General features: G+C 40.5%; 2 protein-coding genes and 1 long non-coding RNA gene across 3 annotated transcripts in view; 1 reads left to right on the top strand and 2 right to left on the bottom strand.

The window, feature by feature from the left end:
- Positions 1 to 764: 764 nt before the first annotated feature.
- Positions 765 to 11623, bottom strand: RAD51 (RAD51 recombinase). The gene is made up of 10 exons (XM_035119377.3): positions 11271 to 11623; positions 10519 to 10632; positions 9889 to 10026; positions 9556 to 9673; positions 8527 to 8618; positions 7415 to 7509; positions 6215 to 6328; positions 3863 to 3992; positions 3581 to 3702; positions 765 to 1579 (listed from the first exon to the last, which is right to left on the bottom strand). The coding sequence occupies exons 2-10, from the start codon at positions 10618 to 10620 to the stop codon at positions 1456 to 1458; spliced, it is 1035 nt and encodes a 344-aa protein (XP_034975268.1). The 5' UTR covers positions 10621 to 10632; positions 11271 to 11623; the 3' UTR covers positions 765 to 1455.
- A 2265-nt stretch (positions 11624 to 13888) lies between these two features.
- On the top strand, positions 13889 to 20056 carry LOC148687672 (uncharacterized). Its single transcript, XR_015950289.1, has 2 exons — positions 13889 to 14083; positions 17861 to 20056. It is a non-coding gene; the product is annotated as an uncharacterized LOC148687672 (long non-coding RNA).
- Positions 14619 to 23077, bottom strand: part of KNL1 (kinetochore scaffold 1) — a 29626-nt gene continuing 21167 nt past the window's right edge. The window contains exons 17-26 of the mRNA XM_035111238.3: positions 22701 to 22788; positions 22141 to 22224; positions 21612 to 21651; positions 21401 to 21502; positions 20323 to 20423; positions 19109 to 19177; positions 18670 to 18779; positions 17805 to 17923; positions 16093 to 16215; positions 14619 to 15986 (exon numbers count right to left, since the gene is read on the bottom strand). Of these exons, the coding sequence (XP_034967129.1) occupies positions 15872 to 15986; positions 16093 to 16215; positions 17805 to 17923; positions 18670 to 18779; positions 19109 to 19177; positions 20323 to 20423; positions 21401 to 21502; positions 21612 to 21651; positions 22141 to 22224; positions 22701 to 22788 (951 nt within the window). The 3' untranslated portion in view covers positions 14619 to 15871. The remainder of the gene's footprint in view (positions 15987 to 16092; positions 16216 to 17804; positions 17924 to 18669; positions 18780 to 19108; positions 19178 to 20322; positions 20424 to 21400; positions 21503 to 21611; positions 21652 to 22140; positions 22225 to 22700; positions 22789 to 23077) is intronic.

A 23077-nucleotide genomic window follows, 5' to 3' on the forward strand; every position in this document is an offset into this window, starting at 1 on the left:
TCCGTGGGCCAGATTGAGAAGGCGATTGGGTCACATCCGGCCCCCGGGCCTTAGTTTGGGGACCCCTGCACTAGACCTTTGCAAAAATCCACTGAATTTGTAGAAGTTAAAACAATGCAACTCAGTGCTCCAGGGAAAGATGAGAGCTCTGGAGCAGAGCATTTGCTTTGCATGCAGACGCGCCCGGGTTCAACCCCTGGCATCTAAGAGAGACTCTTATGTCCAAAGCTTTAGCTCAGTATTGTGTAGACAATACTGAGCTAGAGGGACCAATGGTTTGACTCAGTATAAAGTAGCTTCCAACATTTCTAATCCAAAGCATACAAATGAAATGTCTGCATTAGAATCATTCGGATTTTTCTGTTGGAAAGCATAACAAACTCTGCCTATCTGAAGTGTATCTGAAGAAGTGTGCATGCACACGAAAGCTCATACCAAAATATAAACTTAGTTGGTCTTTAAGGTGCTACTGAAGGAATTTTTTTATTTTGCTTTGACTCAGACCAACACGGCTACCTACCTGTAACTAAAACTCTGCCTACATTATTCTTTCATTGGGATCCACATGTAATCTATGTCAGAGGTTGCCAACATGGTGCTTTCCAGATACTGTTTAACTACACTTCCCATCTTTCCTGATTGTTAGGCTATGTTAGCCGGGGCTTACAGGAGTTTAAATATGCTTTCCTGTATGTTTGTGTTTGCCACAGAGCTATGAATAAGAGTAAAAACACAACAGGCACCCATTGCCAAAGCCCAACTGCTAGATGTGTATGATTAACTTTAATTAAATCAAATTGTCTAGAAAGTATTTACAGGCAGAAGATAAAGATGCAGAGCACATCTCAGCAACACTGTTACACAGAAAGATGCCAAGCTTTTCTGGGTTGATGCAAATAACAACTCAATTTAAAGCAGTGCAAACAAAGTAATAAAAATTAATTTCAGTTCCTGTTCTAAAGATGTAGAGCTATCAGTTCAAACAAGTTCTCTGCTAATGCCTTTTTTAAAAAGCCTCTAATCTGAACTGGCAGCTGCCTGAATTTTAGGATAAGCAAATCTCCTTTACTGAACGTACTTGCTCCATTCTGCTTTGGCTTCAGTCACTAAAACCAGGAAATGTTCAGTGTTTCATACTTTCTGTATCCTTAAGCTTTGCACACATTTTGTAAATGTTTAAGTTGTTTCTCACCACATTACTGTATTAAACAAGGGAGGGATCCATCACGCCGACAAACATCAGATCTGGGTCAGCAGGACAAACAGTGCTTGAGGTTTGTTTTGGAACTAGTTGCAGCAACACCAACAGGAGAAGTCAGTCCAAGTATAGTGTATGGAAGCTTTCTCTGGCAGTCTGAAGCCTAAAGCTATGGTGGAAGAATCATCTTGAAGGATCATATGGAAAGGAGAGCCTTTTTGACCACTTTCTTCTTGCAAATTGAAATATGGTGTTCTTCAGTCTTTAGCATCTCCTATTCCATCAGGATTAATAGCAAACATGGCTTCTGCTTCAGGAAGGCAAGGCGAATCATAGATTTTGCATATTCTAGTTTCACCCCGACCTTTTCTCAAGTACAGCCTGACAGGAAGAAATTAATGCATTTATTCAATTGCGACTGTTATCTATTTAAAAAATACTTAGCAGCCATGCGACTCCAGATCAATTATCTACAAGTTAATTCTCCCCACCTGTGATAAACTATTGTGAATTAAGGGGGTGAGAATGGCTAAATGAAGCAAAGAGCTTATTCTCATAGCAGGTTGAAAATGGTTGCAGCATTCCTTTCTGAGTGGGAAGGCAAGCAGGCAGGCAAACAAACAGGTCCAACTATTAATATAACAACTCGCCTGCTGAGCTGTGAGGATTCCCTTTTCTCTACTTCCTTCCTCTTCTCCCTTCCCCCGCACCCCCCCAACTGAGGAGTACTCTCTCACACAGAGGAACAACAGGACTTGAGGTCTATAGACTCAGGTCTATTTCTTTCCCCTTTGAGGGGGAGAAGCAACCTGATGTACAGTCTTCTAGAACTTAAAGGCTAGAAAAGAGAATGGGGGACAATTCTTTCTTTCCACAGGCAGTTAGGTGAGGGGCAATTTGCAGGCATGTACAAACGCTGAGTTACATTCAACATGCAAATTTTATCTTTCAAGTACAGATTCATATATGATGCAAATCCAACTGTGCAGGTTTATTATATTCAATAATCTACAGCGGTTTGTGTCTCACTGCTCCCTGGTCAGCTCCCTGGGGATTCACAGTAGAATGTTACAGTGCATCTCCACCCACTTACAGGAGAACTCCTTCAGCCTGGAACAGGAACCTCATAGCGCTTTAGGGTGGCGGGTTGGGGACTTTCATGATGTGTAAAAGGGAAAAGGACACTTTTTTTCTCCTCTACTTTTCTGAAACCTTCTCTTGTTGCGCTAATGTGCTGAAGAACTCTGGTTCAAGGCTAGCAGCCAGCATGAAAGCAGATTTTATTGCTGAGGGGTTCTGGGGAATGAGATTGGTGTGGTGTGGTGTAGATGTTCTTTTGCCTTGCTTCCCTTTTTAGTGCAAGAATGACATGGCATATATTCTCCTCCTGCAGTCCTAAGGGTTGAAGCAGACCAATTCCCCCCCCTCAGTTTTTCTTTTACTTATATCTATTTCAATGGTCACTTTCAGAATTCAATTGCTCTCAACATTCTATAGGCCCTGAAAACTGTTCATTGGTTTATGTTTACAAATATTTCTTTTAATTGGCAAACTAATATACTTCTGCATAACTAGGGAGTTGCCCCAAGGATGCAAAAACCACTACCTTCATTTTGGGTGGCCCTGTTTGCTTCCAAATCATAGGACCACCCTAGCTTGCGTCAGATGGCATGGTGGAGCAACTTCCTAGTGATAATTGCATTTATGTTTATATTAATTTCTCATAAATGCCTTCACCAACACCACCTGCCAAGTCAACTGTGAGGTCTTTCTATCACATTCACCCTCTGCAACTGCTTTTCTGTCTTCATAACCTTGAGGCTATATCTGAAAGCTGTTTTAGAGACATAGTGAGAAAAGACTAACACAGGCCACCTACTGATGAGAAAGGGTTACTGGAAGCACATGACTGCCAGTGCTTCTAGTTTGCACTGCATCTGTCTACTACTGTTCACAATCCCTACCATCACGTTTCACCATAAATCAATTTAACAGACCCAACACTGTTTGAAGAGTGAGCCCCTCCCTTTCCTATCATAATTGTCCACCAACCAGTTCTCAGCTGATGTCCTCTATAAACCTATTGAGATGGCTGGCTGGCACAAAGCCACTCAATTCTGGCTATCCTTGAAGTCGGGAACTTGTTTTTTGTTGTTGTTTTAAGGTACACTTGATACAAATCTGGCCATTTTTAGGAATTAGTTTGTGGCCATCATGTTTCAAGGTATCTTACATTCTGTTAAAGGTGTCAGCTGCTTTGAGCTAGGGAACAAAAGGAAAAGCTCCACATATAGACCTCCAACCATATAAAGATTTCACACTTGGTCAAAGGATGACCTGAAAAAGTAATGCAGACAAGAGACTAAGAATTTGACATTTTACCTAGTTGTTGAAGCATGTGCAATGATATTTCCTCCAATAGGTTTCTTGGGATCTGCAGCAAACATTGCAGCTCCATCTACTTGTGCTACCACCTGGTTCGTGATTACTACCGCCACACCAAACTGTCATAGAAAAAAAAAAGGTGATCATTTTTAATTTATTTGATGTAAAAATATTTTCAGTTGTCTGTTCCTATTCACCAGTACAAGCGTGTCCAGAAACACTCGCCCTGAACTTTGCAACCAGAACAAAAATGACAGGTAGGTCAGATTATTAATTTACCTCATCTGCAATTCGAAGCAACATACGTAGAAATCTGGCCAAATGCATCTGTCTGGCTGACAGTTCACCACGGCCAGAGTAATCTGTCCGGTAAAGGGCTGTAGCACTGTCCACTATCAGTAAAGCATACCTGAAAGAATGCAACAGGTGGGCATTACTATGCATAGATTTCCACTCCTGGAGTGAAGAGATTAATCTTACTTTTGTGTGCAGTTTGGCCTGTCCTAAGCAAATTCAACGGAACAACAAATTATCTGTCAGAGGAAAAAATGTATCTGTAACTGCACAATCTTTACCTAAAATCATATTTGGTTGAAACAAACTCAAGCTCAAATGCCATCTCCTTTTCTCTCTTTGTATTCACTAAATTCTAAAACCTTACTGTTTGGCAGAAATTCTTCCTGATGACAATCCATCATCTTCCCTCACGATAATACTACTTTAAAACTATAAAAGATGGAACAAGTTATTGTATTTGGCTAAGCAATATCAGGATCAATACCTGTAGTTTTCTTTCTGTTCCATGGGAAAGGGAGAAGGAAACGGCCAACTTGGAATTCATCTTGTCAGTGGTAGTAAGGGGTGTTATCTATTTTGCTGGTTAGAATGTGGCTTACTGACAAATCAGCTGGCAATGTTCTAAAGAACTATTTTAACTAAATACTGCACGTTCTGTGAGATCCAGTGCCATACTAATGGATGTGTTAGGACTTCCTCTTCCTCCCCCAGCAATTTGCTCGAGTTCCCCAACCCTCTGGAAAATGTGAGGTGGTGATGCGGGGTGGGGGGAGAGGAAGGGGAATCGCATTTGCATGAGAAGAGGCTTTTTGCACAAGTGAGCCACTTAGTTAAAATAGTTATTTAGAAAGCAAATATAAGTGTTATTAAGTATTCCCACCAATAAAAACAGCTTTCTAACTTTATATTTACCCTTACTTAATGCAGACTCTATTTACCCTGTATTTACCCTTATTTAATGCAGACTAAAGCATCTTACAACAAAAATACAATAGAACCAGAGTAAAAACCATTTAATTAAAAATGGAAACAATAATAAATCAGACCAATAAAAAATAGAACAAATAACTAGTTTTAAGAAGAACTGCAGATCAGATCTTAGAAGCCAGCTTAAAAAATAGATGCAGTTACATATGTCAAAGGAAAATGGGGCAGAGGAGGAGAACACTGGTGAAATTCCATTTTAGGGAGAGGGAGTTCAATAACCGTGTGTCTCCACCAAGGTATGCCTTCAATAATCTTATTTACTAGAAACTGCTTTGGTTCTTAGTTATTCTAAAAGTTTTGTTTGCCAGTTAACCTTGTTATTGGATAATACACAACTTCTTTCATTTGTGAAGAAAATTGGTTCTCCAACTGGATCTTGCCAATTCTCCCCCTTTCCTCATGCAGCCCTCAGTACTACTTCCTATGCTGTTCCAGAGGGTCCTCAACTGATTACTTACTGTTTTCTGTTTACTTACTGATTACTTACTGATTACTGTTTTCAACCAGTGTGCCATTGCACCTTGGGGTGCCTTGAAAGATGAGCAGGGGTGCCATGGGTAACAATGGCCCCAGTCCCTCTTTCCTTCCCTCTGATGCTCTATCACGTCTCTGCCTCCCAAAGGCTTGCACAGCTGTTTGTTGCAGCAGCCCTGGCTACAAGCTCCCTAGGTGAGTGATGCCTCTGGGGCTGGTCAGGGTGCTGGTTGCCAGGAGCTGAGGTGGCCTCGGAATAAGCAAGCAAGCAGACAAGGGAGCCCAGCCAGCCCTTGCTGTTGGGAATCGACAGACAAGTCTCAGGTCTCTGTGGGGCAATGTGAGGAAACACCTCTCTTTGGGGTGGGGGGGGGGAGGCTGAGGCAACACTCCACAAGAGAGGGTGTTTGAAAAGCGGTGAGGGTCTGCTAGCTCTGCAGGCAAGGGTTGATATAAGTGGGCTCCTGAGCCCTACAGGGGCACCACAGAACAAATGTAATTGTTTTAAAATAGAAACACAACCTTGAGTCCCTCTGGTACAAGACTATGGTCTGCCTCTGGTTGGTGAGAGTGCAATTCTATTAGTTCTACTCAACACTATTAGTTCAACCCCGATCAGCAGCTTCTGATACTTCAGGCAATGGTGAATTTGCACGGGGGTTACATTCCTGAGCCCTGTGTGTGTTGGCAGAGGACACATAAGCCCACCCTACCCCCTTTTCTGGCCACATCCAGAAAATCGTTGCTGCGATGTGTGCAGTTTCAAGTAATTGGTCATTGCCTTTACCATGGTATTCTTCTGCTCTGTCAGTTGGGAGTTGGGCTTAGCAGATACACTTTCTTAAAGAATAAACCCCCCTCTACGGAGGTTACCTCGATTCAGTCATCATAGCAGATGCTTGGTAAAGAAGCTGGGTCTGATGGTCTGTGTTAAATCCTCGTGCATATGCCACATTATCAAGCACATCACTGCCAGATAAGCCATATCTAGGAAATAAACCGAACAAAAGAGAATGTGATTCTGTCTAACAAAGTGGCAGACATTATAAGACACCTTTTAAATAAATCTAATCAAAGCTTGCTTGACAAAGAGTATCTACTGCTACTTCTCCCCCCCCCCCAGTTTTCACCATATTGTACTTTGGATAAAAGGAACTCTTAATAATTTGCTTTAAAAAATTAGGACGCACCTGACCATAGGACACACCTAGGTTTTTTTAGAGGAGGAAAACAAGAAAGAAAAAATAGCTTTCTTTAATTGTCTTAGGCGCGGCTCTGGCTCTACACGGGCTTTGGCTCTCGCATTCGCTCCATAGGATGCACAGACTTCCCCCCTTCCTTTTTGGGAGGGGAAAAGTGTTTCTTATGGAACGAAAAACACGGTACTTCCATTGTTATATGTTCCATGTACCATTTATATTGAATAGCTTTTCTTTACTACCCTTCTTGCTGCTCTCTGCAAGTGATGTACCAGAGATAACTCTGTCAGATTTCTCTGCTTTGTTGCATTCAAGCTTACAATGTGCACTTTCATTCAATTCCCTTTAAAGAAAACTCAAGCTTTTCAAGTTTGCCCAGAGAGCAATGTAACTACCATGTTAATTAATGTAACTATCACTTCTCCAAGTCCAGTTTTGTAGAAGCATGTAGCTAAATCTGATGCCCTGCGTGACTTTTCAAATACTTTTCTTTTCAAATAGCATATTCTCACATTTAATCTAATTAATTCTGTTTATATGACTGTGCTGGGTAGCCTGTGGCTTTAATGTGGCTATTTGTAATGTTCTGAGGTGTTTTGAAAGTTTTAAATTGTGCTTTTATATTGTTAGTGTTATGCTTGTCCCTTTGTGAGGAGATTCTTCTGAAAAATGGAATAAAAATCTATTAAACAGGTTTGATCCGAGCAAATGATATGTCACTTTCAGTGGGAAATGTTTAACAATAAATCAAGTTCACTATGGACTTGTTACCAAGTACCATGCATTTCTTTCATCAACTGTCAGTAGATGGCAGTACTGTTATACAATCTTCTACAGAACTCTGGATGCAACACTAATTATTCCAATTACAGACCTCTCAGCCACAGCAAGCAATCGCTCTGGACGAAATGTGCCCTCTGTGTCAATGTACATGGCCTTCCCTTCAGCACCACCTCGATCAACAGGGAGCTAACAAGAAAAGGGTGGGGATCCAGTTAGTCCCAACGTTTTGATCTCTGGGAATCTTAAACCTAAGAGCATTTTTCTATAATGTGCATACAGCTTAATATGTTTAATTAAAGTATTATCTCAGGATTATGCAGGAACATAGAAAAAACATGTCTGCAATTCTAGAACATCTGGGAGACGATAGTAAAGATTGGTGATTTTGCCAGCAATGCTTAGATGATTTTTTATTTTTTACAAGGACAGTGAGAAAGATACTGAGGAAAAAGGTATGTTAGAATACGAACGCATGAGAGGCAAGTCTAAGGGAAACATTAGAGGACAACGACAAAGCTGCAAATAAAAAAAAACCCAATATATGAACAGTCAATTTTCAACCTTAAGTAAGTTATTTAACAAATCTTATGGGACTTAGAAAGGTTAACTCACACCTTGATTAAAATTGGTTAAGAAGCCCTGCTCCACAACCCTTATTTGAGAGGTATCATCTCCAGGGGATAAGGATAGTGTTAGTGTGTGCTTATCCTGGAAGTTGAAAGCTGAACAATCCATTTGAAGAAAGATCAAGACCTGGAAGTTTCTGTGATTAGGAAACTCTGCAAGGAAGTGAGGGAAGGGTGTGATTTGCACCCTGGAAATGGAAAGAGGGAGACACTGCTTAATCCTTTCCACAGTTGTCATTCCCCCCCCCCCAAAAAAATCCTCATTTCTATCAGCTGCTTTATCTAAAAGTGTGCTGGATGCATTTGCCACATCACAGTGAACAGAAGTTTTAAGACGACTTAATCAAGCATTCTCTTTCTGCAGACTGCACTTCCCTCCCATCTCTGGGCAGTTGTTCAGGGGTGCCTAAAGTTTCAAATCTAGGTCTGCTAAATGTCTAGCTCAGCCTTCAGTATCACAAGATCTCAAGCATTGTCTTTCTAATCATGCAAATTATACCTCAATTCATTTAAAATGCATGAAACAGAGGAAAAAAGTTTAATTTTTTTGTCCAGTATACTTATGTAAGCTACTTACCTGGCAGGTTACTGCCAGTGTGAGACACAACTGAGTCTTTCCCGTGCGGAATTCCCCAAACATCTCCGTAATAGACCCAGTTTCTATTCCTCCTTTACAAGAAAGAAATGCAACATACTTCAGATTCTTATCAATAATCATATAAACAGCAGATATCAGAGTATCTTCAGAAATCCTGAGGACAAAATTTAGATTAAAGATATTAAATGACAAGTGAATTATATAACAGCCACTTTTTAAGGCAGTCTTACCTCTAGTTACGTATGCTTCAGGTTGCATATGACACAGGATATGTACGTGCCGAACCTGGAAGTAACTGAACGGGTTACTTCCGGGTTTGGCGATTAGCACGTGCGCAGAAGCACCGAATGACATCATGACCGTGTGCAGAAGTGCCGAATTGCATGGGGAGTATGCGCAGATTCGGCGCTTCAGGGTAAGTACTGCTCTGGATGCGTACGGGGCTCCGGAATGGATCCCATTCGTATCCAGAGGTACCATTGTAATAAAATGGGAAGAAAAAGTATTTAGTACTATTCAACAACTAGATGAACAATTCTTTGTGAAGTTACTGTTGAAATTATTTTTGAACTGGTTTCCCAGCTATGGAATGTGATGTATGATGAACAAATTATAAATGTTTTGTGAAGCAGGGATACAGATCGCCCTAGTCTTTAAGGAGGCATGTTTACTCAGAAGCTCAATTGATTTCAACAGGACGTACTCTCAGGTGAAGTGTCTATAAGGATCCAGCCTACATAGCACTTTGAAGCTATATAAGTGAGCTATGTGCATATCTTTATAAGCTGCTGCCTGAGTGTTTGTTATGATCTTTATAATGTATCTTTATATATACTATTAGCTAGCTCTCTACACCAACTTATGAAGGCTATGCCCTGAAAGGCAACCCATAAACACTTAAATATGCATTTTATATGTATGCCTATATCAACTATTCCATATTTGGTTTTGTATTTATAATGTGATAAAATTACGTTAAAAATAACAGGGTTACACCAAGATATATACCTTGAAGCAGCTTATCAAGTTCTTTGGACCCAGTTGTGATTTGAATGATCTCTGACCTCTGCTGATGAAACTCTGTTGCTGTGGTGAATCCCATTGGTACCAATTTTGCTGCTTCTGCCTGAGAAACATGGTAAGATCAAAAGACTGAATAATAAACTAACACCTGCATCCCTATATTAAAACTCCCACTCTTTTTATTGCTAGGATTGTTTATTCCAAACTATACTATAAGAAGACTTAGAAAAAGTATGCATTCATCTCTTACTTGAGCATTGTATTTCCATAGCCTCTTGAAAATAATATATATATTATAACAGTGTTAAGTATAATTACCAGGATTTTATCTGCTTTAGCTTCACTTATGCCTTTAATATTGAGCAATTCCTTCTTTGGTGCATAGGCAACAGCTTCAACTGTGTGAAATCCAGCTTCTTCTAACTTCTTCACATCATTTGCATTAATACCACATTGCTATACAAGACAATATATATTATTCAGTAAGAAACATTAGATTCTTGAATAAATCACTTCAGTTGCAGCTTATCACATTTTAACATAATTTTGTACTTCTCTGGCAGTAAGTAGCATTGAACTCAACAGGTGCAGTAGACACACATGCTTTAAATGTTAACTACCTCATTTCATGCAAAATATTTTTTCTAAAAACATTACATTTTAGAGTTGGATACAATTGATTTTAAAATTGATATATTTTCATTCCTTCATAGACTGATCAGATAAACAACTTTTAGTAAAGTTTTAATAAAGCTGTCATTGGCAAAAAGCAGGTCTCTGATGTGTATATCTGTGCCTGTGTATATTTTATTTAAAATATTATGAGCAATTGCAATGAATTTTGTACTTTAACATTTTAAAGATTCAGTTACAGAAAGTTTAGGCCACTTTAGACATTTAATCACAAGTGTGCATTTTATAACGTTAAGTTCCCCATTGGTCACATACCTCTAACCGTGAAATGGGCTGAGGACCAAAGCGTCCCTCCTCTGTTGATGTTTCCAGACTTTCATCTTCCTCACGTTGCAACTGCATGGCCATGGCGCACATCAGTCAACGCTCCTATCAAAACAGGAAGTACCTAATGCATGAATGCAGGTGTTATGCAATTTCAGTGATGTAATTTCATCTTACTGCTACAACCTTATGGTCACACAGAACGCTACCACCACTACTGTGACAACAGAGGTTCGCTCACTCGCTTTGGAGTAGGCTTGCGCTTAACCCACTTCCACACATTTTGTTTTAACCTTTTATTGGCGAACTGCCACGTAACAGTTTTTCAACTGTAACTGCTTCCACGTGTTTGTTTGTTTTTAACCTTGCCTCTGTTTTTAGAGTGCCTAAATCGTTTCAGGCTGTTTTTGCTTTGTTAACTGCGCCTTTCCCTGGGCTCCTCGGGGAAGAAAGGCGGTGTATAAACCGCAATAAGCAAACAAGGTAGCGCAGCAGAGGCAAAAGCATACGGAGGCCGCAAGAACAGAAGGCCTCGCGAGCAGCTCCTTATTCCTTAGTCTCTCCCTCTCTCTCAGGTAGGCCGGGATGCCCGAGCCAAACTCTCGACTCGCTCCCTGGGCCTTTCAGTAACCCAACAACGGCGGACGCCATTCGGAGGGGGGTGGGGGTGGCGGAGAAAGGCCGCTTCTACGTCCCGCGAGGGCGAAGGGGAGGAGGACGAGAGGAGCGGCCCATGGACTCACCTCCGCTCACACACTCCGATCCCTCCGTCCCCGTTCCGGATTCAGAGGAGCCCGCCACTGTGTGACGTAACTGACGCGCACGCGCGTAGCGACCTCTCGTAAGGGCGGAGGTATCCAGCGCGCATGCGCCCCTTCTCGGGTTTGGCGCTCGACCGTCGGCTGGGGCTGGTACGCGGAGGGAGGCGGGGCGGGGGCTACGCGTTCCCTCCTTATAAGCCCCGTTCCCTTCAGAAGTTCCGAGGCGTTGGTAGATTTCGAGGGAGGGGGCGGTCAGTGTAGTAGTCTCTAGACCAGGCATAGGCAAAGCCCGGCCCTCCATTTTGGGACTACACTTCCCACCATCCTTTCCCACTGGTCCTGTTAGCTACGGTCCCTAGCTAACAGGACCAGTGGTAAAGGATGATGGGAATTGTAGTCCCAAACATATGGAGGGCCGGGCTCCGCCTATGGCTGCTCTAAGCTTTATATTCACAGCAGTCTGAAGAGGTCTGGACTCGGTAGCCGCGTCTGCGGAACTCATATTGGGAAGAGAGGAACTTGAAACCCAAACGTTTCCCCACGTGTTTATTCTCACACATTTCACTCTTGGCATGTTGACACACAGGTGCACACACGTGGCTTTAAAATATATGGGGTGTTAGGTAGTACGATGGGGGACACATCGTGCTCCTTCTGGGGTAGTTTGTCCAGGAGTGCCAACTTGAACAAAATGGGATGGTGTGGTGTATGTAGGTAAGCCCTGCCCTGCATAATCAATCCCACGATGCTGTACATGCACACCATTTGAATGGCAATGCCCGTCAACGTTGGGAGGCCCAGCTCCCTCAGATATTTCATTTGGGGGGGAGACCCCTCGGCCTCTAGGAGTTGGCTCCTATGAGTTGTCCACCTTTGGTCCCCACCCTGCATTCATGATGCAGATGTGTGGCCTGGATGCTGTCATTTGGGATAGATAGCACCCACACCTCAGAATGGCTTCGACTGGCCAGCTAAACCAGGTGAGAGTAGCCAATGGGTATCAAAGCCTCAGTTAGACTTCCCTGCATGTGATGACAGGCTGAGAATGGGGGTCGTGTATGAGCAGCTCAGGACCTCCATACACACTGCCCAGGCTAAGTCATTTTGGTGCTAATACAGCAGCTTGGCTTCACCCCCAGAGGCACATTCCATTGTCTTTCCAGACAGATGGATGCCAACATTCATCCTGATTGTTTCTTGCAAGGTGACAATGGTGGTGCAATTGCTGTGAGATCCAAATTTTGCTGTGAGGGTATATAGAGAGATATTAATGGGAAACTTGATTTACATTCCTTCAGTAGCACCTTAAAGACCAACTAAGTTTTTATTTTGGTATGAGCTTTTGTGTGCATGCACATCTTCAGATACACTGAAACAGAAGTAACCAGACCCTTATGTATATTCAGAGGGTGGGGTGATGGGAATGGGTGATGAATGTTAACGACGGTAATTGGTCTTGCGGGGGGGGGGGGGCGGAGAGCAAGGGCTGAGGTGCTAAGGAAAGCTTGATCATGTATAATGAGATAAGAATCCTACGTCTCTGTTCATACCAGGTGGCTCCATGGTTTTAAGCTTGCTAATGAGTTGCAATTCAGCAACTTCTCTTTCCAGTCTGTTTCTGAAAATTTTCTGTAATAAAACAGCTGTTTTGAGCTTGTATAGAATGTCCTGGGAGATTGAAGTGTTCTCCTACTGGTTTCTCTGTCTTGTGATTTCTGATGTCAGATTTATGTCCATTTATCCTTTGGCGTAGGGTTTGGCCTGTTTGTCCAATATAGAGAGTTGAAGGGCACTGTTGGCATTTGATGGCATACACAATGTTAGAAGATGAGCAATTAAATAGTCCTGAGATGGTATGTTGGATGTTGTTGGGGCCAGTAATGGTGTTGTCCGGGTGTATGTGGCAGCAAAGTTGGCATCTGGGTTTATTGCAGGCTCTGGTACCAGTGTCCATGTTAAGTCTGGTGGTTGTATTATTGTGGGTGATGTAATGGTGTTGTCCGGGTGTATGTGGCAGCAAAGTTGGCATCTGGGTTTATTGCAGGCTCTGGTACCAGTGTCCATGTTAAGTCTGGTGGTTGTATTATTGTGGGTGAGGAGTTGTTTAAGGTTGGGTGGCTGTCTGTAGGCAATGAAAGGTCTTCCTCCCAGAGCTTGAGAAAGAGAGCTGTCATTGTCCAGGAGAGGTTGTATATCTCTGATGATGCGTTGTACTCTTTTAACTTGGGAGCTGTATGTGATAACTAGTGGTGTTCTGTTATTTTCTTTTTGGGGTCTGTCTTGCAGCAGGTTCTCTCTAGGTATCAGTCTGGCTCTGTTGATCTGTTGTTTAACTTCATCAGGTGGATATTTTAGTTCTAAAAAGGTTTGCTGTAGATCTCTTAGGTGAGATTCTCTGTCTGTAGAGTTGGAACAGTTGCGGTTGTAACACGGCTACCTACCTGTAACTTGATTTACATTGGATTTTTTTTAACTGCCAATTTAAAACCAATCCATCCTGCTATCAACTGGAACAGATAGCCAAGCAGATGCAATGGGCTACTCTAATAAACAAATATACACTACAGTTCCAACCAGCAACTTTCCATTTTTTAAATTAGCCAGTAAAACACATGGGAATTTGAAAGCTGTCAAAAACTTGCAGCAGGAGTGCCCTCTGACGGTGAAGCACAGCCATAACATCTCTACCTTCTGAGTAGAGGGATGATCCATGGGAGTGACACAAGAAGGAACCAGAGGAGGTGGTACCAAGAGCACTCACTCAGAAATCCCAGTGAGCCCAAGGGCCTAAGAAGGTTGGTGTTTGCTTTATTTGATTCTACATGGCTCTACTACCAATAGTAATTGTTTCGTCAGAAAATGCTATCTATGTAGAACAGCCACTACAGCACTGATTGTCAGCTGGAATAATGCCTTTGTGCTAGTAGAGGTGTACAGAGCAACAACAGGGCGACTTTCAGTTGCTGAGGACCAAATATGTGGACAACGTGCTTGGCAAACACCAGCTGACCACCTGTCAAAAACCAGTCCTTTGAAGCTTATTTCATCTAATAAGAAGGGGGTGTCTGGGCAAGTAAGAGTTGTAAGCATCTCCTTCAGAGAAGTGGTGTTAACCTCCTTAAACAAAATGATAATTAAGCACTCCTAAAAAACCTAAGCTGGACCCAGAAAATATAAATGATAGCTGGTTGCTAACATCTTTCTGAGTGAGGAACTTGAGTAAGTGGTTGCTAGCCTGGTTTATGGTGCTCAGATACGGTACCTAATTGTTAATGGGCACTATAAAATGGTGTATGCTGTTCTTTTAAGCATACACTTTGGCTCATCTTGTCTGTGAAATAACATTTATTTATCTTCTTACTTTGTGAGGTTATTAAATTGAAAGGAAGAGTAGAAAGAATCCTTTCATCCAATATATTCAGAATTTTTCTCAAACAGTTACAGAAATTTAAACAAGGAATAGGTTGTCAAAACAAGTTATTTTACCACAACCACCGCATTATAGAAAGGAAAAGCTGGGAGAAATGAGCACAATACCATGATTAATATAACTTACAATCTTCTTAGAACTGAATGTGTAATATTTTGCATTTATTCCATTTATGTTTTCTAATGAGTAATTTGTTTTTTCAGTCTTTTGATATGAAACCATTTTTGGAGGAGAGGAAAGAAACCCTAGACAAACAGCAAAAACAAAATCATCCAAACAGTTTAAAGGATTAAAAAACAAACACACACAGAAAAGAGCATTAAAAACAAAGTAAACATTGGATTTACAGGAAGTGTTGGCAGCATTACTTAAACTTAAAAGTCACCACTAAGACAATTTTTTTAGTGTAAGTTGGTTTATTATACTTCCCTCATTAACCAAAAGTAACAAAATTTTTAAAAAACTAAACAATTCAAAAAGCATTAAAAATGCTATACTTTACACATATACATACATCATCCAGCAAATAGAGATCACAGTGGAGAAAATATGGGTGCCTTATTATAATAATATAAGCTTTGTAGATATGAGGTGCAACCACATCTATCTGAATAATTTAAAAATCTTAACAATCAGACTGGACTAGTGACAATGGCAGACACTCTAAAGCCAAATAACTCAGTCAACAGAAGCATGGATGCACCAATACTCACCTCATTACAAGTCTGAAACATTGGATGACACACCTACTTTTCTACATGCAATGTTTTAATTTTTGTAGTTGTAATTAATTAACCTTGGGGCAACTTTCTAACAACAGAACTTCTTTATTTTTGTAGGGGTCAAAAACTACTGCTAGCTATTAATACACATGTAGGCCTTGGAAGATACACATCATTGCAGTACTTGACCTGTGAAATTGCACTAACTACTGCAGTAGAATTGCAACATCAGTTTTGCAGTAAAATTAATTTATCAGAAATTAAGAGTAGCCTTAAAAAGTGCTAGAAAACAACAACAGAACTATGCAACATCCCTTAGCTATACACTTTTCAGTAGGCAAAAAGCACTAAGTGGTGATCCTTAGTAAGAAAATAAGCAAAGGTTTGACTACTGAATAATTGCTCATTCCACACACCCACACCCTGCTCTGCTATCTTTGGATTGAAGGACCCTGGAGCAGATTATGATGAATCTGATTGACCATTCTCTTTAAGTAGTTGGGTCCCACTGGAACACTGGATAAAACAACAGAAATTTCCTCTTGACTGTGAAGAGAAAATGCATACATATGAGAATCAAATAAATGAAAACCTTCCCACAAAACTATAGTAAAACTTATTGCTCTCACACCTTCTGTTTTATTTTACTCACTTAAGATTGCCGATGCATTTTCGAATGGTGAAAGCTATTGGGGACGCAGGATAGCTGGCAGATAAAGACAGTTCAACTTCAAACTTTGCAAATGCTACAGAACTGGAGAACAAGAGCTTCACTCTACGTATAAAACAAAATAGATAGTCATACGTTATGTTGCATCCGCTTCAGGTTACATGTTTTCATGTTGCGTCCTGCAGCAACCCGGAAGTACTGGAATGGGTTACTTCCAGGTTTCACCGCTCATGCATGCACAGAAGCGCTAAATCACGCTGCGCATGTGCGCAGAGGCGGCACTTCAGCTTGCATCAGTTCCGTGTTACGGACAGGCCTCCAGAACGGATCCCGTCTGTAACACGAGGTTCCACTGTACAAAGAATTATTTGTGTTGTGCCTCAGTAACTGTTGAATGTTAAAATAAATAAATAAATTGTCCAGTAGCACCTTAGAGACCAACTAAGTTTGTTCTGGGTATAAGCTTTTGTGTGCATGCACACTTAAGTATTCTATGTGAAAACAGTTGGGAGAGGTAATCAGTTTGCCGATATTCATGTTCTATTTCTCCATTTCATCAAATCTAGGTGATGCACTGATATTTTAACAGTTATCTAAAGGGCACAGTGAGAGCTAATGAACTGATGCCAAACGCAAACAGGGTTGAAGTACTGTGGGTAGATGGAATGGATCATGGTGGAGGCATTCAGTTTGTACTGGATGAATTCAATCCCCCTTAAAGATCAGGATGGTAACTCAGGGATATATTTGAATCCAGCTTTGCTGTTGGGATCCCAATGTGATAGTTTTGCCTTTGACTTCCTTTTTCCAATTCCAGGTTTTGCCTGTGCCTCCTCCTGTAATAAAACGACCTTACTATCTACCTATGCTTCAATAAAAATTCAGGCTTGATTAGTAACAATTCAGGCTGACTTTGAAAAGTCTTCAGAACTTTAAGTGGTCCAGAATACAGCGGCTAGATTGTTAACAGGGACCTTCCATTTCAAACATTACATCAGCTCTTAAAGACCTTCATAGAGCCCCTGCTTGCTGCCAAGGCCAATTGACGCAGCTGGGTTTTGACTTATAAAGGCCTAAAACACCTAGTCCAAGCCACCTGGAGGACTGTTTGCTCCCTCAGTGAATCTACATTCATTAAAGGCCATTTTCTGGGTACCCCTGCCCTCTGAGATTAGGTGGCTAGCTACTAGAGAGGACCCTTTTTATGATTGCACCCAGCCGACAGGATCCTGTCAGGGAGATCCACACAATGCTCTTTCTTGTTATCTTTTAGGTACCAGGCAGCCCATCTTGTTTTGACAAGGCTCTTTTTTGTTTAGAAGTCGCTTTAACTTGGTTTTGTTTCATCTTTCGCTCTGGAAGTACAATGTTTTAATTTGGTTCTGCTCTTTTATCCATCATGCTTTAGCTTAGCTGCTGTTCATGCAATGCATTTTTAATACTGTATACTGTATTTTAAGATACTTCATTCCTTGTTTGCTAGCTTGGGTACTATATAGGGGGAACTGGCTTTTTAAAATCCTGCTGAGGTGAAACACACCAGAATTTTGTGCTATAAAGATTAAATTCTTGCCAGAAAGATTTTGGAAGGATTGTAACACACCCTCTACCAATCCTAAATTTTACACCAATCCTAACTTGTACACCAAAGAAAAACATTTAGAGGATTAGAATAGACTTTGTTAAGCATTTACTTTGTATCGTTCACATCTGTCTTCAGCAGATTGAATTTTCCACCCCATCTCTTTAGATACTCGATCTCTTCTCCTAGAAGTTCACAACGACTCACCACAAGAGAAATGTCATGCAGCACCTGATTGGACAATCAGAGCAAGTAATGATGACAACTTAGGCCCCAGATTTCCTGAGATAGGATGGGAAGAAAGGTACACCACTCCTCTTCTACATTTTCTTCACAGCAAGGAGGAGGATGTGTGCAAACCTTCTCCGGACACAAAACAACATTAACTAGACCATTGAATTTTACCTATTCTATAATTTTGTCATTTATATGCATTCCTATATTTTAAAAGTCACACTCAATGTAATCACTTTATAAATTGCTTTTCTACCTTAGAAAAGTGCCACCAAATACAGAAAAACAATAAAGCAAAATCACAACACAAATTCTTTGGGCAGGATTCACCTAATCAGCCTTATCAGTGGAAACTCTGTGCAAGGACTTCTGCTTACACAACAAGGCTCCCTCCTTCTTCCTCCGCAATTGGCTTGTGGGGAGGGGTTGGGAGAACTCCCAGAACTGTGCACAGGGGGAGGAGGGGGGAATTGTTCCATCTGGCAAGCTGCAATGATTGGATGAGTGTGATGCTGAATTCCATTCATTAGTCATAGCCTCCATTAAGTGTCACTACAGTGTCACTAAAGCAGGTGAAAAAGTTCTGCTGGGAAGTTACTCCCACCTAGAATTGCTCCAAAATGTATACTTTCCTGTACTTCTGGATTTTCTTTGTTGACTCTTCAAAGCTCCAATAAAAGCAGCATAGAACAAATTATATCGACATTAAAAAAAACACGTTTTGCTTTTCATTGTTAAGTTACCTGAGAAAGATGATGCACTGTTGAGCATTTTTCCTGCAATGAACTCTGACTGTTTATAAACTGGAAGATGAGCCTATGTACTAGTTTTGAAGATGGCAAAGCCTTTGCTTCTGTATGGGACAACAAAGAAACAACAAACACTGTTTTAGGTTTAAGTTATATTCAAGTCATTTCATTCTATTCAACTCATGGATGATTTTGAATGAGTCTTGAAGGCATTTGATATTTAGTTTGATTTAATTGCTTTGCTTTTTGCTTCACACTGAGAATTTCATTGCTAGCTGAAAATTTTATCTGAGAAAAAAGGAAGGTTCTTCACATAAAGACTGCTTTTCATGTTTTATTGATGTTTAGCAATACTTTTCACAAGAGAAGCTGGAAAATGCAGATCTCCTTCCAGAAAAAAATATCACAGAAGCAAAATGCTTCAAAGCCTTACCATTCAACAGTGATTCAAGGTTCACACCAACAATATTTATGCAGGACCTGTTGCTGAAAACAGCACCATCTGTGAGAAAGGAGACATACTATAAGTTCTATGATTCTATTTCAGAATGAGGTCTAGTTTTCACTGAGATGGTCAACCTGTGTCTGGGTTGTCCCTCTTCAGACAGGTCAGAATTCAAATAAATAAATCATTCTACACAAAAAGCCTTCATGTCAGGGTCCAGCCTTTGCTGTGATGTGCAGGATTCACAGTGTAGAAATATTTTTTTTATTTTTTATTTTGTATAGTGGAATATTCAACCATGCAAGCCCCTCCCTGCTGCTTACAATACCACTGTACCAAAGACGCAATTCTGCAGACTTTCGTGCAAAGATCCACGCTCCATTTCTCACTGATCTGCTTGATAATCTGATTTTGCAGAGACCAAGAGTGGAAACTGCTAGGATGAGACCTAGCTATCTCCCTGGTCATCTGTATGAGGTCCTACTCCCAGCTCTACCCCTGCAAACTCCTGAAGCATTGAGGAAAGTTTCCTGCACAGTGACATGGCAAAGAGTTACTGACCCAATTTTGGAGCAGTGAATGGTATCACAATTTTGGAAGGTGATTAGAGCCATATACTACCAACAGCTCTGGATGGAGGATTTCAGACAAGGGACAGAAGCTAGCAAAGAGATCACTGTCTGTTCCTTCTACACTATACTCCCTACTGTGCTTCACATGGTCATCTACCACCAACTGTGGGAAGGAATCAGATTTATTTTAATATTTTAATTTTGTTATGTTACTTGTAAACTGGCTTGGAAGAATTTGGATCCTGAATAGTTGTAGGAATAATTGTAATAAATATTAAATACCTGTAATCTAGATAGCCCAAACACTGGTTTACCACTTTAGAGAGAGCTAAATTTATGTCCCTCAATAAAATTGAAGACCAAATGCCTTTTCAGTCTGCATCAGTTGCATGCATTTTTTTACAGCTCAGTTTTTATCAAACTAATCAGTTTTGCCTGATTTGCTTTAGTGTTTTTCTAGCTTTTTTTTTTTTTTAAAAAAATCATGTTGTGATGTTTGTGAGCAGACCTGAGAGTTCTCTTGGGACCTTTTGGCAGGAGTAAAATATCAAAAAACACATCTAGAGTAGATAGTGGTGCTTTTATACTGCTGCATATAGCAGATAGAGTTTTTGTATTTTTGCAACTCACCTACAGGGCACCCAAAGCTGAGAGTGAGCTTCACAGAATCATAAAGGAAGGTGAGAACAGCCTGGTGATCATTCCACTCTTTTATTGCCCACTCAGAGAAGCTACAAACAGAAAAAGTTATCAAAAATGAATTCACCAAAAGACAATGGGAAGGATAGTGCATGTTCAGATATTGGGCACTTGGTAAGAATACTACCTTACTTTTTTTAAAAAAATTGGGGTTCATTAGTCATGAACTTCTTTATCTAAAACCTCTGTCCCCTTTGCAATATTTCTCCCTCACACACTAAGTTGACTTGAGCAGTTACCTTCAACCTTTTCAGACCTAGGACCCACGTTTAAACATAACATGTATTTAGGGACCCATTTCTTAATCTTTTTGAGCCACATGGAACATACGCAACAAAGCATTAAATAAGGAAAGATAAAAACTATGCTTGTGTGTGCCCACTTGTTCTTTTTAATTAGTAGATGTTAAATGTCATTACTTGTAAATGTTTTCCCCAAGCAGTAAATGCCATTCCTATAAGGACCATGCCATCCTCTGTTTGAAGGTGAAGAGGAATGTTGAAACAATTTGGTTATACTCTAGACAGGGGTCAGCAAACTTTTTCAGCAGGGGGCTGGTCCACTGTCCCTCAGACCTTGTGGGGGGCCGGACTATATTTTGAAAAAATATACAAACAAATTCCTATGCCCCACAAATAACCCAGAGACGCATTTTAAACAAAAGGACACATTCTACTCATGTAAGAACATGCTGATTCCCGGACCATCCGCGGGCCGGATTGAGAAGGCAATTGGGCCGCATCCGGCCCCCGGGCCTTAGTTTGGGGACCCTGCTCTAGACCAGGGATAGGAAACCTGTGGCCTTCCAGATTTTCTGGGACTACAACTCTCATCAGCCCCAACCGACATGGCCAGCATCTGGAAACCATGGTTTTCCCACCTCTACTCTGATTGCCAGCTCATGGGGACAAAATTAGAAGATACCACTGATGTCACGTAAACATAGACAATATATTACTTGAATTGGATTCCCTTCACAGCAATATATTAATTGACTGAATTTACTTACTTGTATTTCTTCGTAAGTTCCTGACATCTGTTTGCCTGCTCCTTCAGATGGCTTATTTCAGAAGCTCTCTGTTTCTTTTTATCTCTGATATTTGATTGCTCTCTGAAGGAGTACAACAAAAGCACAACACATTTGCCAAATACCCTGAATAGTTTTAAAACCAAGCATTTTTCACAACACATAAATACATGTCAAAAACTAATAATTCTACCTTTGAAGCGCCTCCTCCTTGGCTTTGTAGTTTTCCAGTTCTAAGAAATGAAAAAATACACACTAAGAGTCAAAATGTTGATAAAAAGCATTAACTGTTTATTCTGTCTGATTAAGCAGGTCTAGTCCTCAACACACTATTAGGTTTATTCTCCAAGGCCAAATGGTGTTCAATTCCTACATGGATGTAATTTGTGTAGGATTGAGTGAATCCTACATACAGGATATTGTATATGAAGAACCTATAGGTGTTCCGTTCACAGCATGTACAGTATGTGTACTGAAAAGATGCAGCCAATCAAAGCTTTCAAGAGCTCATACTCAAATATTACATATGTAGTAACCTCCATGTAGATCAGTCAAAGCAGCCCAAGTACAGGAAAATATCTGTCAGCAATGGCAGAACAGAAAGACGCATTCTACAACTCAGGTTAGTAAGAAGATCTGGAGACTATATAATAAACACAGCCACAACAATTTCAGTGTCCTAACAGCCTTCTGTATCATACAGCTCAAAACAGCTCCAGTACCTCTCTCAGTGTCTCTTATCTTAGACTTGTATTCTGCCATGGCATCATTGACATCTGGCTCAGACTCTTCCAATGCAGAAGTTTCTAAAATTAAGCAGTGTTTTATAAGAACATTCACTTCAAAAATGTTATACATCTACTCCGGTCAACTTAGCAGGAAATACAACCTTTGAAATTATGCTCCCAACGTTTTACTTCCTGTGAGGCTCCATTTTCTAAAAAAGCAGTTCATCCATTTACATATAGACTAATAATATGCAGACTGTATCCACAAAAGCGTCAGAAGCCAAATGATTTTCATTGTCTAAGAGGACTTATTCTACGTAGCCTGTTTCTCTGCATGGCTCTTAGCTTATTAGTCCTGTGATCTTAATGTGTATAAGAATGTTGATTTATTTTTGAGACAAAAGTATGCCCAGTTTGGCTTAATTCTAAACCAAACAAACAAATTATGTCATAGGGCTACAGGGTTTGTTTGTTTGTTTTTTGCTTTCTTTAGTCTGCAAAGGTATTAAGTAATTTAAATTGGCTTTACTGGAAAGTAATTTTTGAGACTGTACCTGTTTCCAGAGCAAGAATACAGCTGTCCATTTCCTTTATAAGTTCTTCTACTTTAGCCAGTCTTGACTGTAGTTTTTCCCACTGAAGCTTAAATGTAAAAATTTGATTTATTATTATTAATAATAATATAATTTGTAAAATATGGCTAGATTCTATCTTTAGCAAGCAAATTTTATTAAAGGGCATTTCTGGCTACTAAATAAAACCAGTTTTTTAAAAAACATTTATCTATTACATATATGTCCTAATGGTCTTCCCACCAAAGGATGGGCTCTGGCCCACACAGAAGCTGTTTCAGCAACATGACAACAGTAGGTATCCCAGACTTTTTATTGGTCCCCAAATGAAATCAGTTTACAGTATCAGATTAAAACAT

The sequence above is a fragment of the Zootoca vivipara genome, chromosome 1 (genome assembly GCF_965207765.1).
Source record: "Zootoca vivipara chromosome 1, rZooViv2.hap1.1, whole genome shotgun sequence".
Classification (NCBI taxonomy): domain Eukaryota; kingdom Metazoa; phylum Chordata; class Lepidosauria; order Squamata; family Lacertidae; genus Zootoca; species Zootoca vivipara.

Excerpts from the sequence above, each read along its gene's own strand:
- RAD51 (XM_035119377.3), bottom strand. The coding sequence starts at position 10,620 with ATGTGCGCCATGGCCATGCAGTTGCAACGTGAGGAAGATGAAAGTCTG. Across the intron at positions 8,619-9,555 it reads ACTTGATAAGCTGCTTCAAG|GAGGAATAGAAACTGGGTCT; the intron begins GTATATATCTTG and ends TTTCTTGTAAAG. Across the intron at positions 3,703-3,862 it reads TGCTTCGAATTGCAGATGAG|TTTGGTGTGGCGGTAGTAAT; the intron begins GTAAATTAATAA and ends TTTCTATGACAG.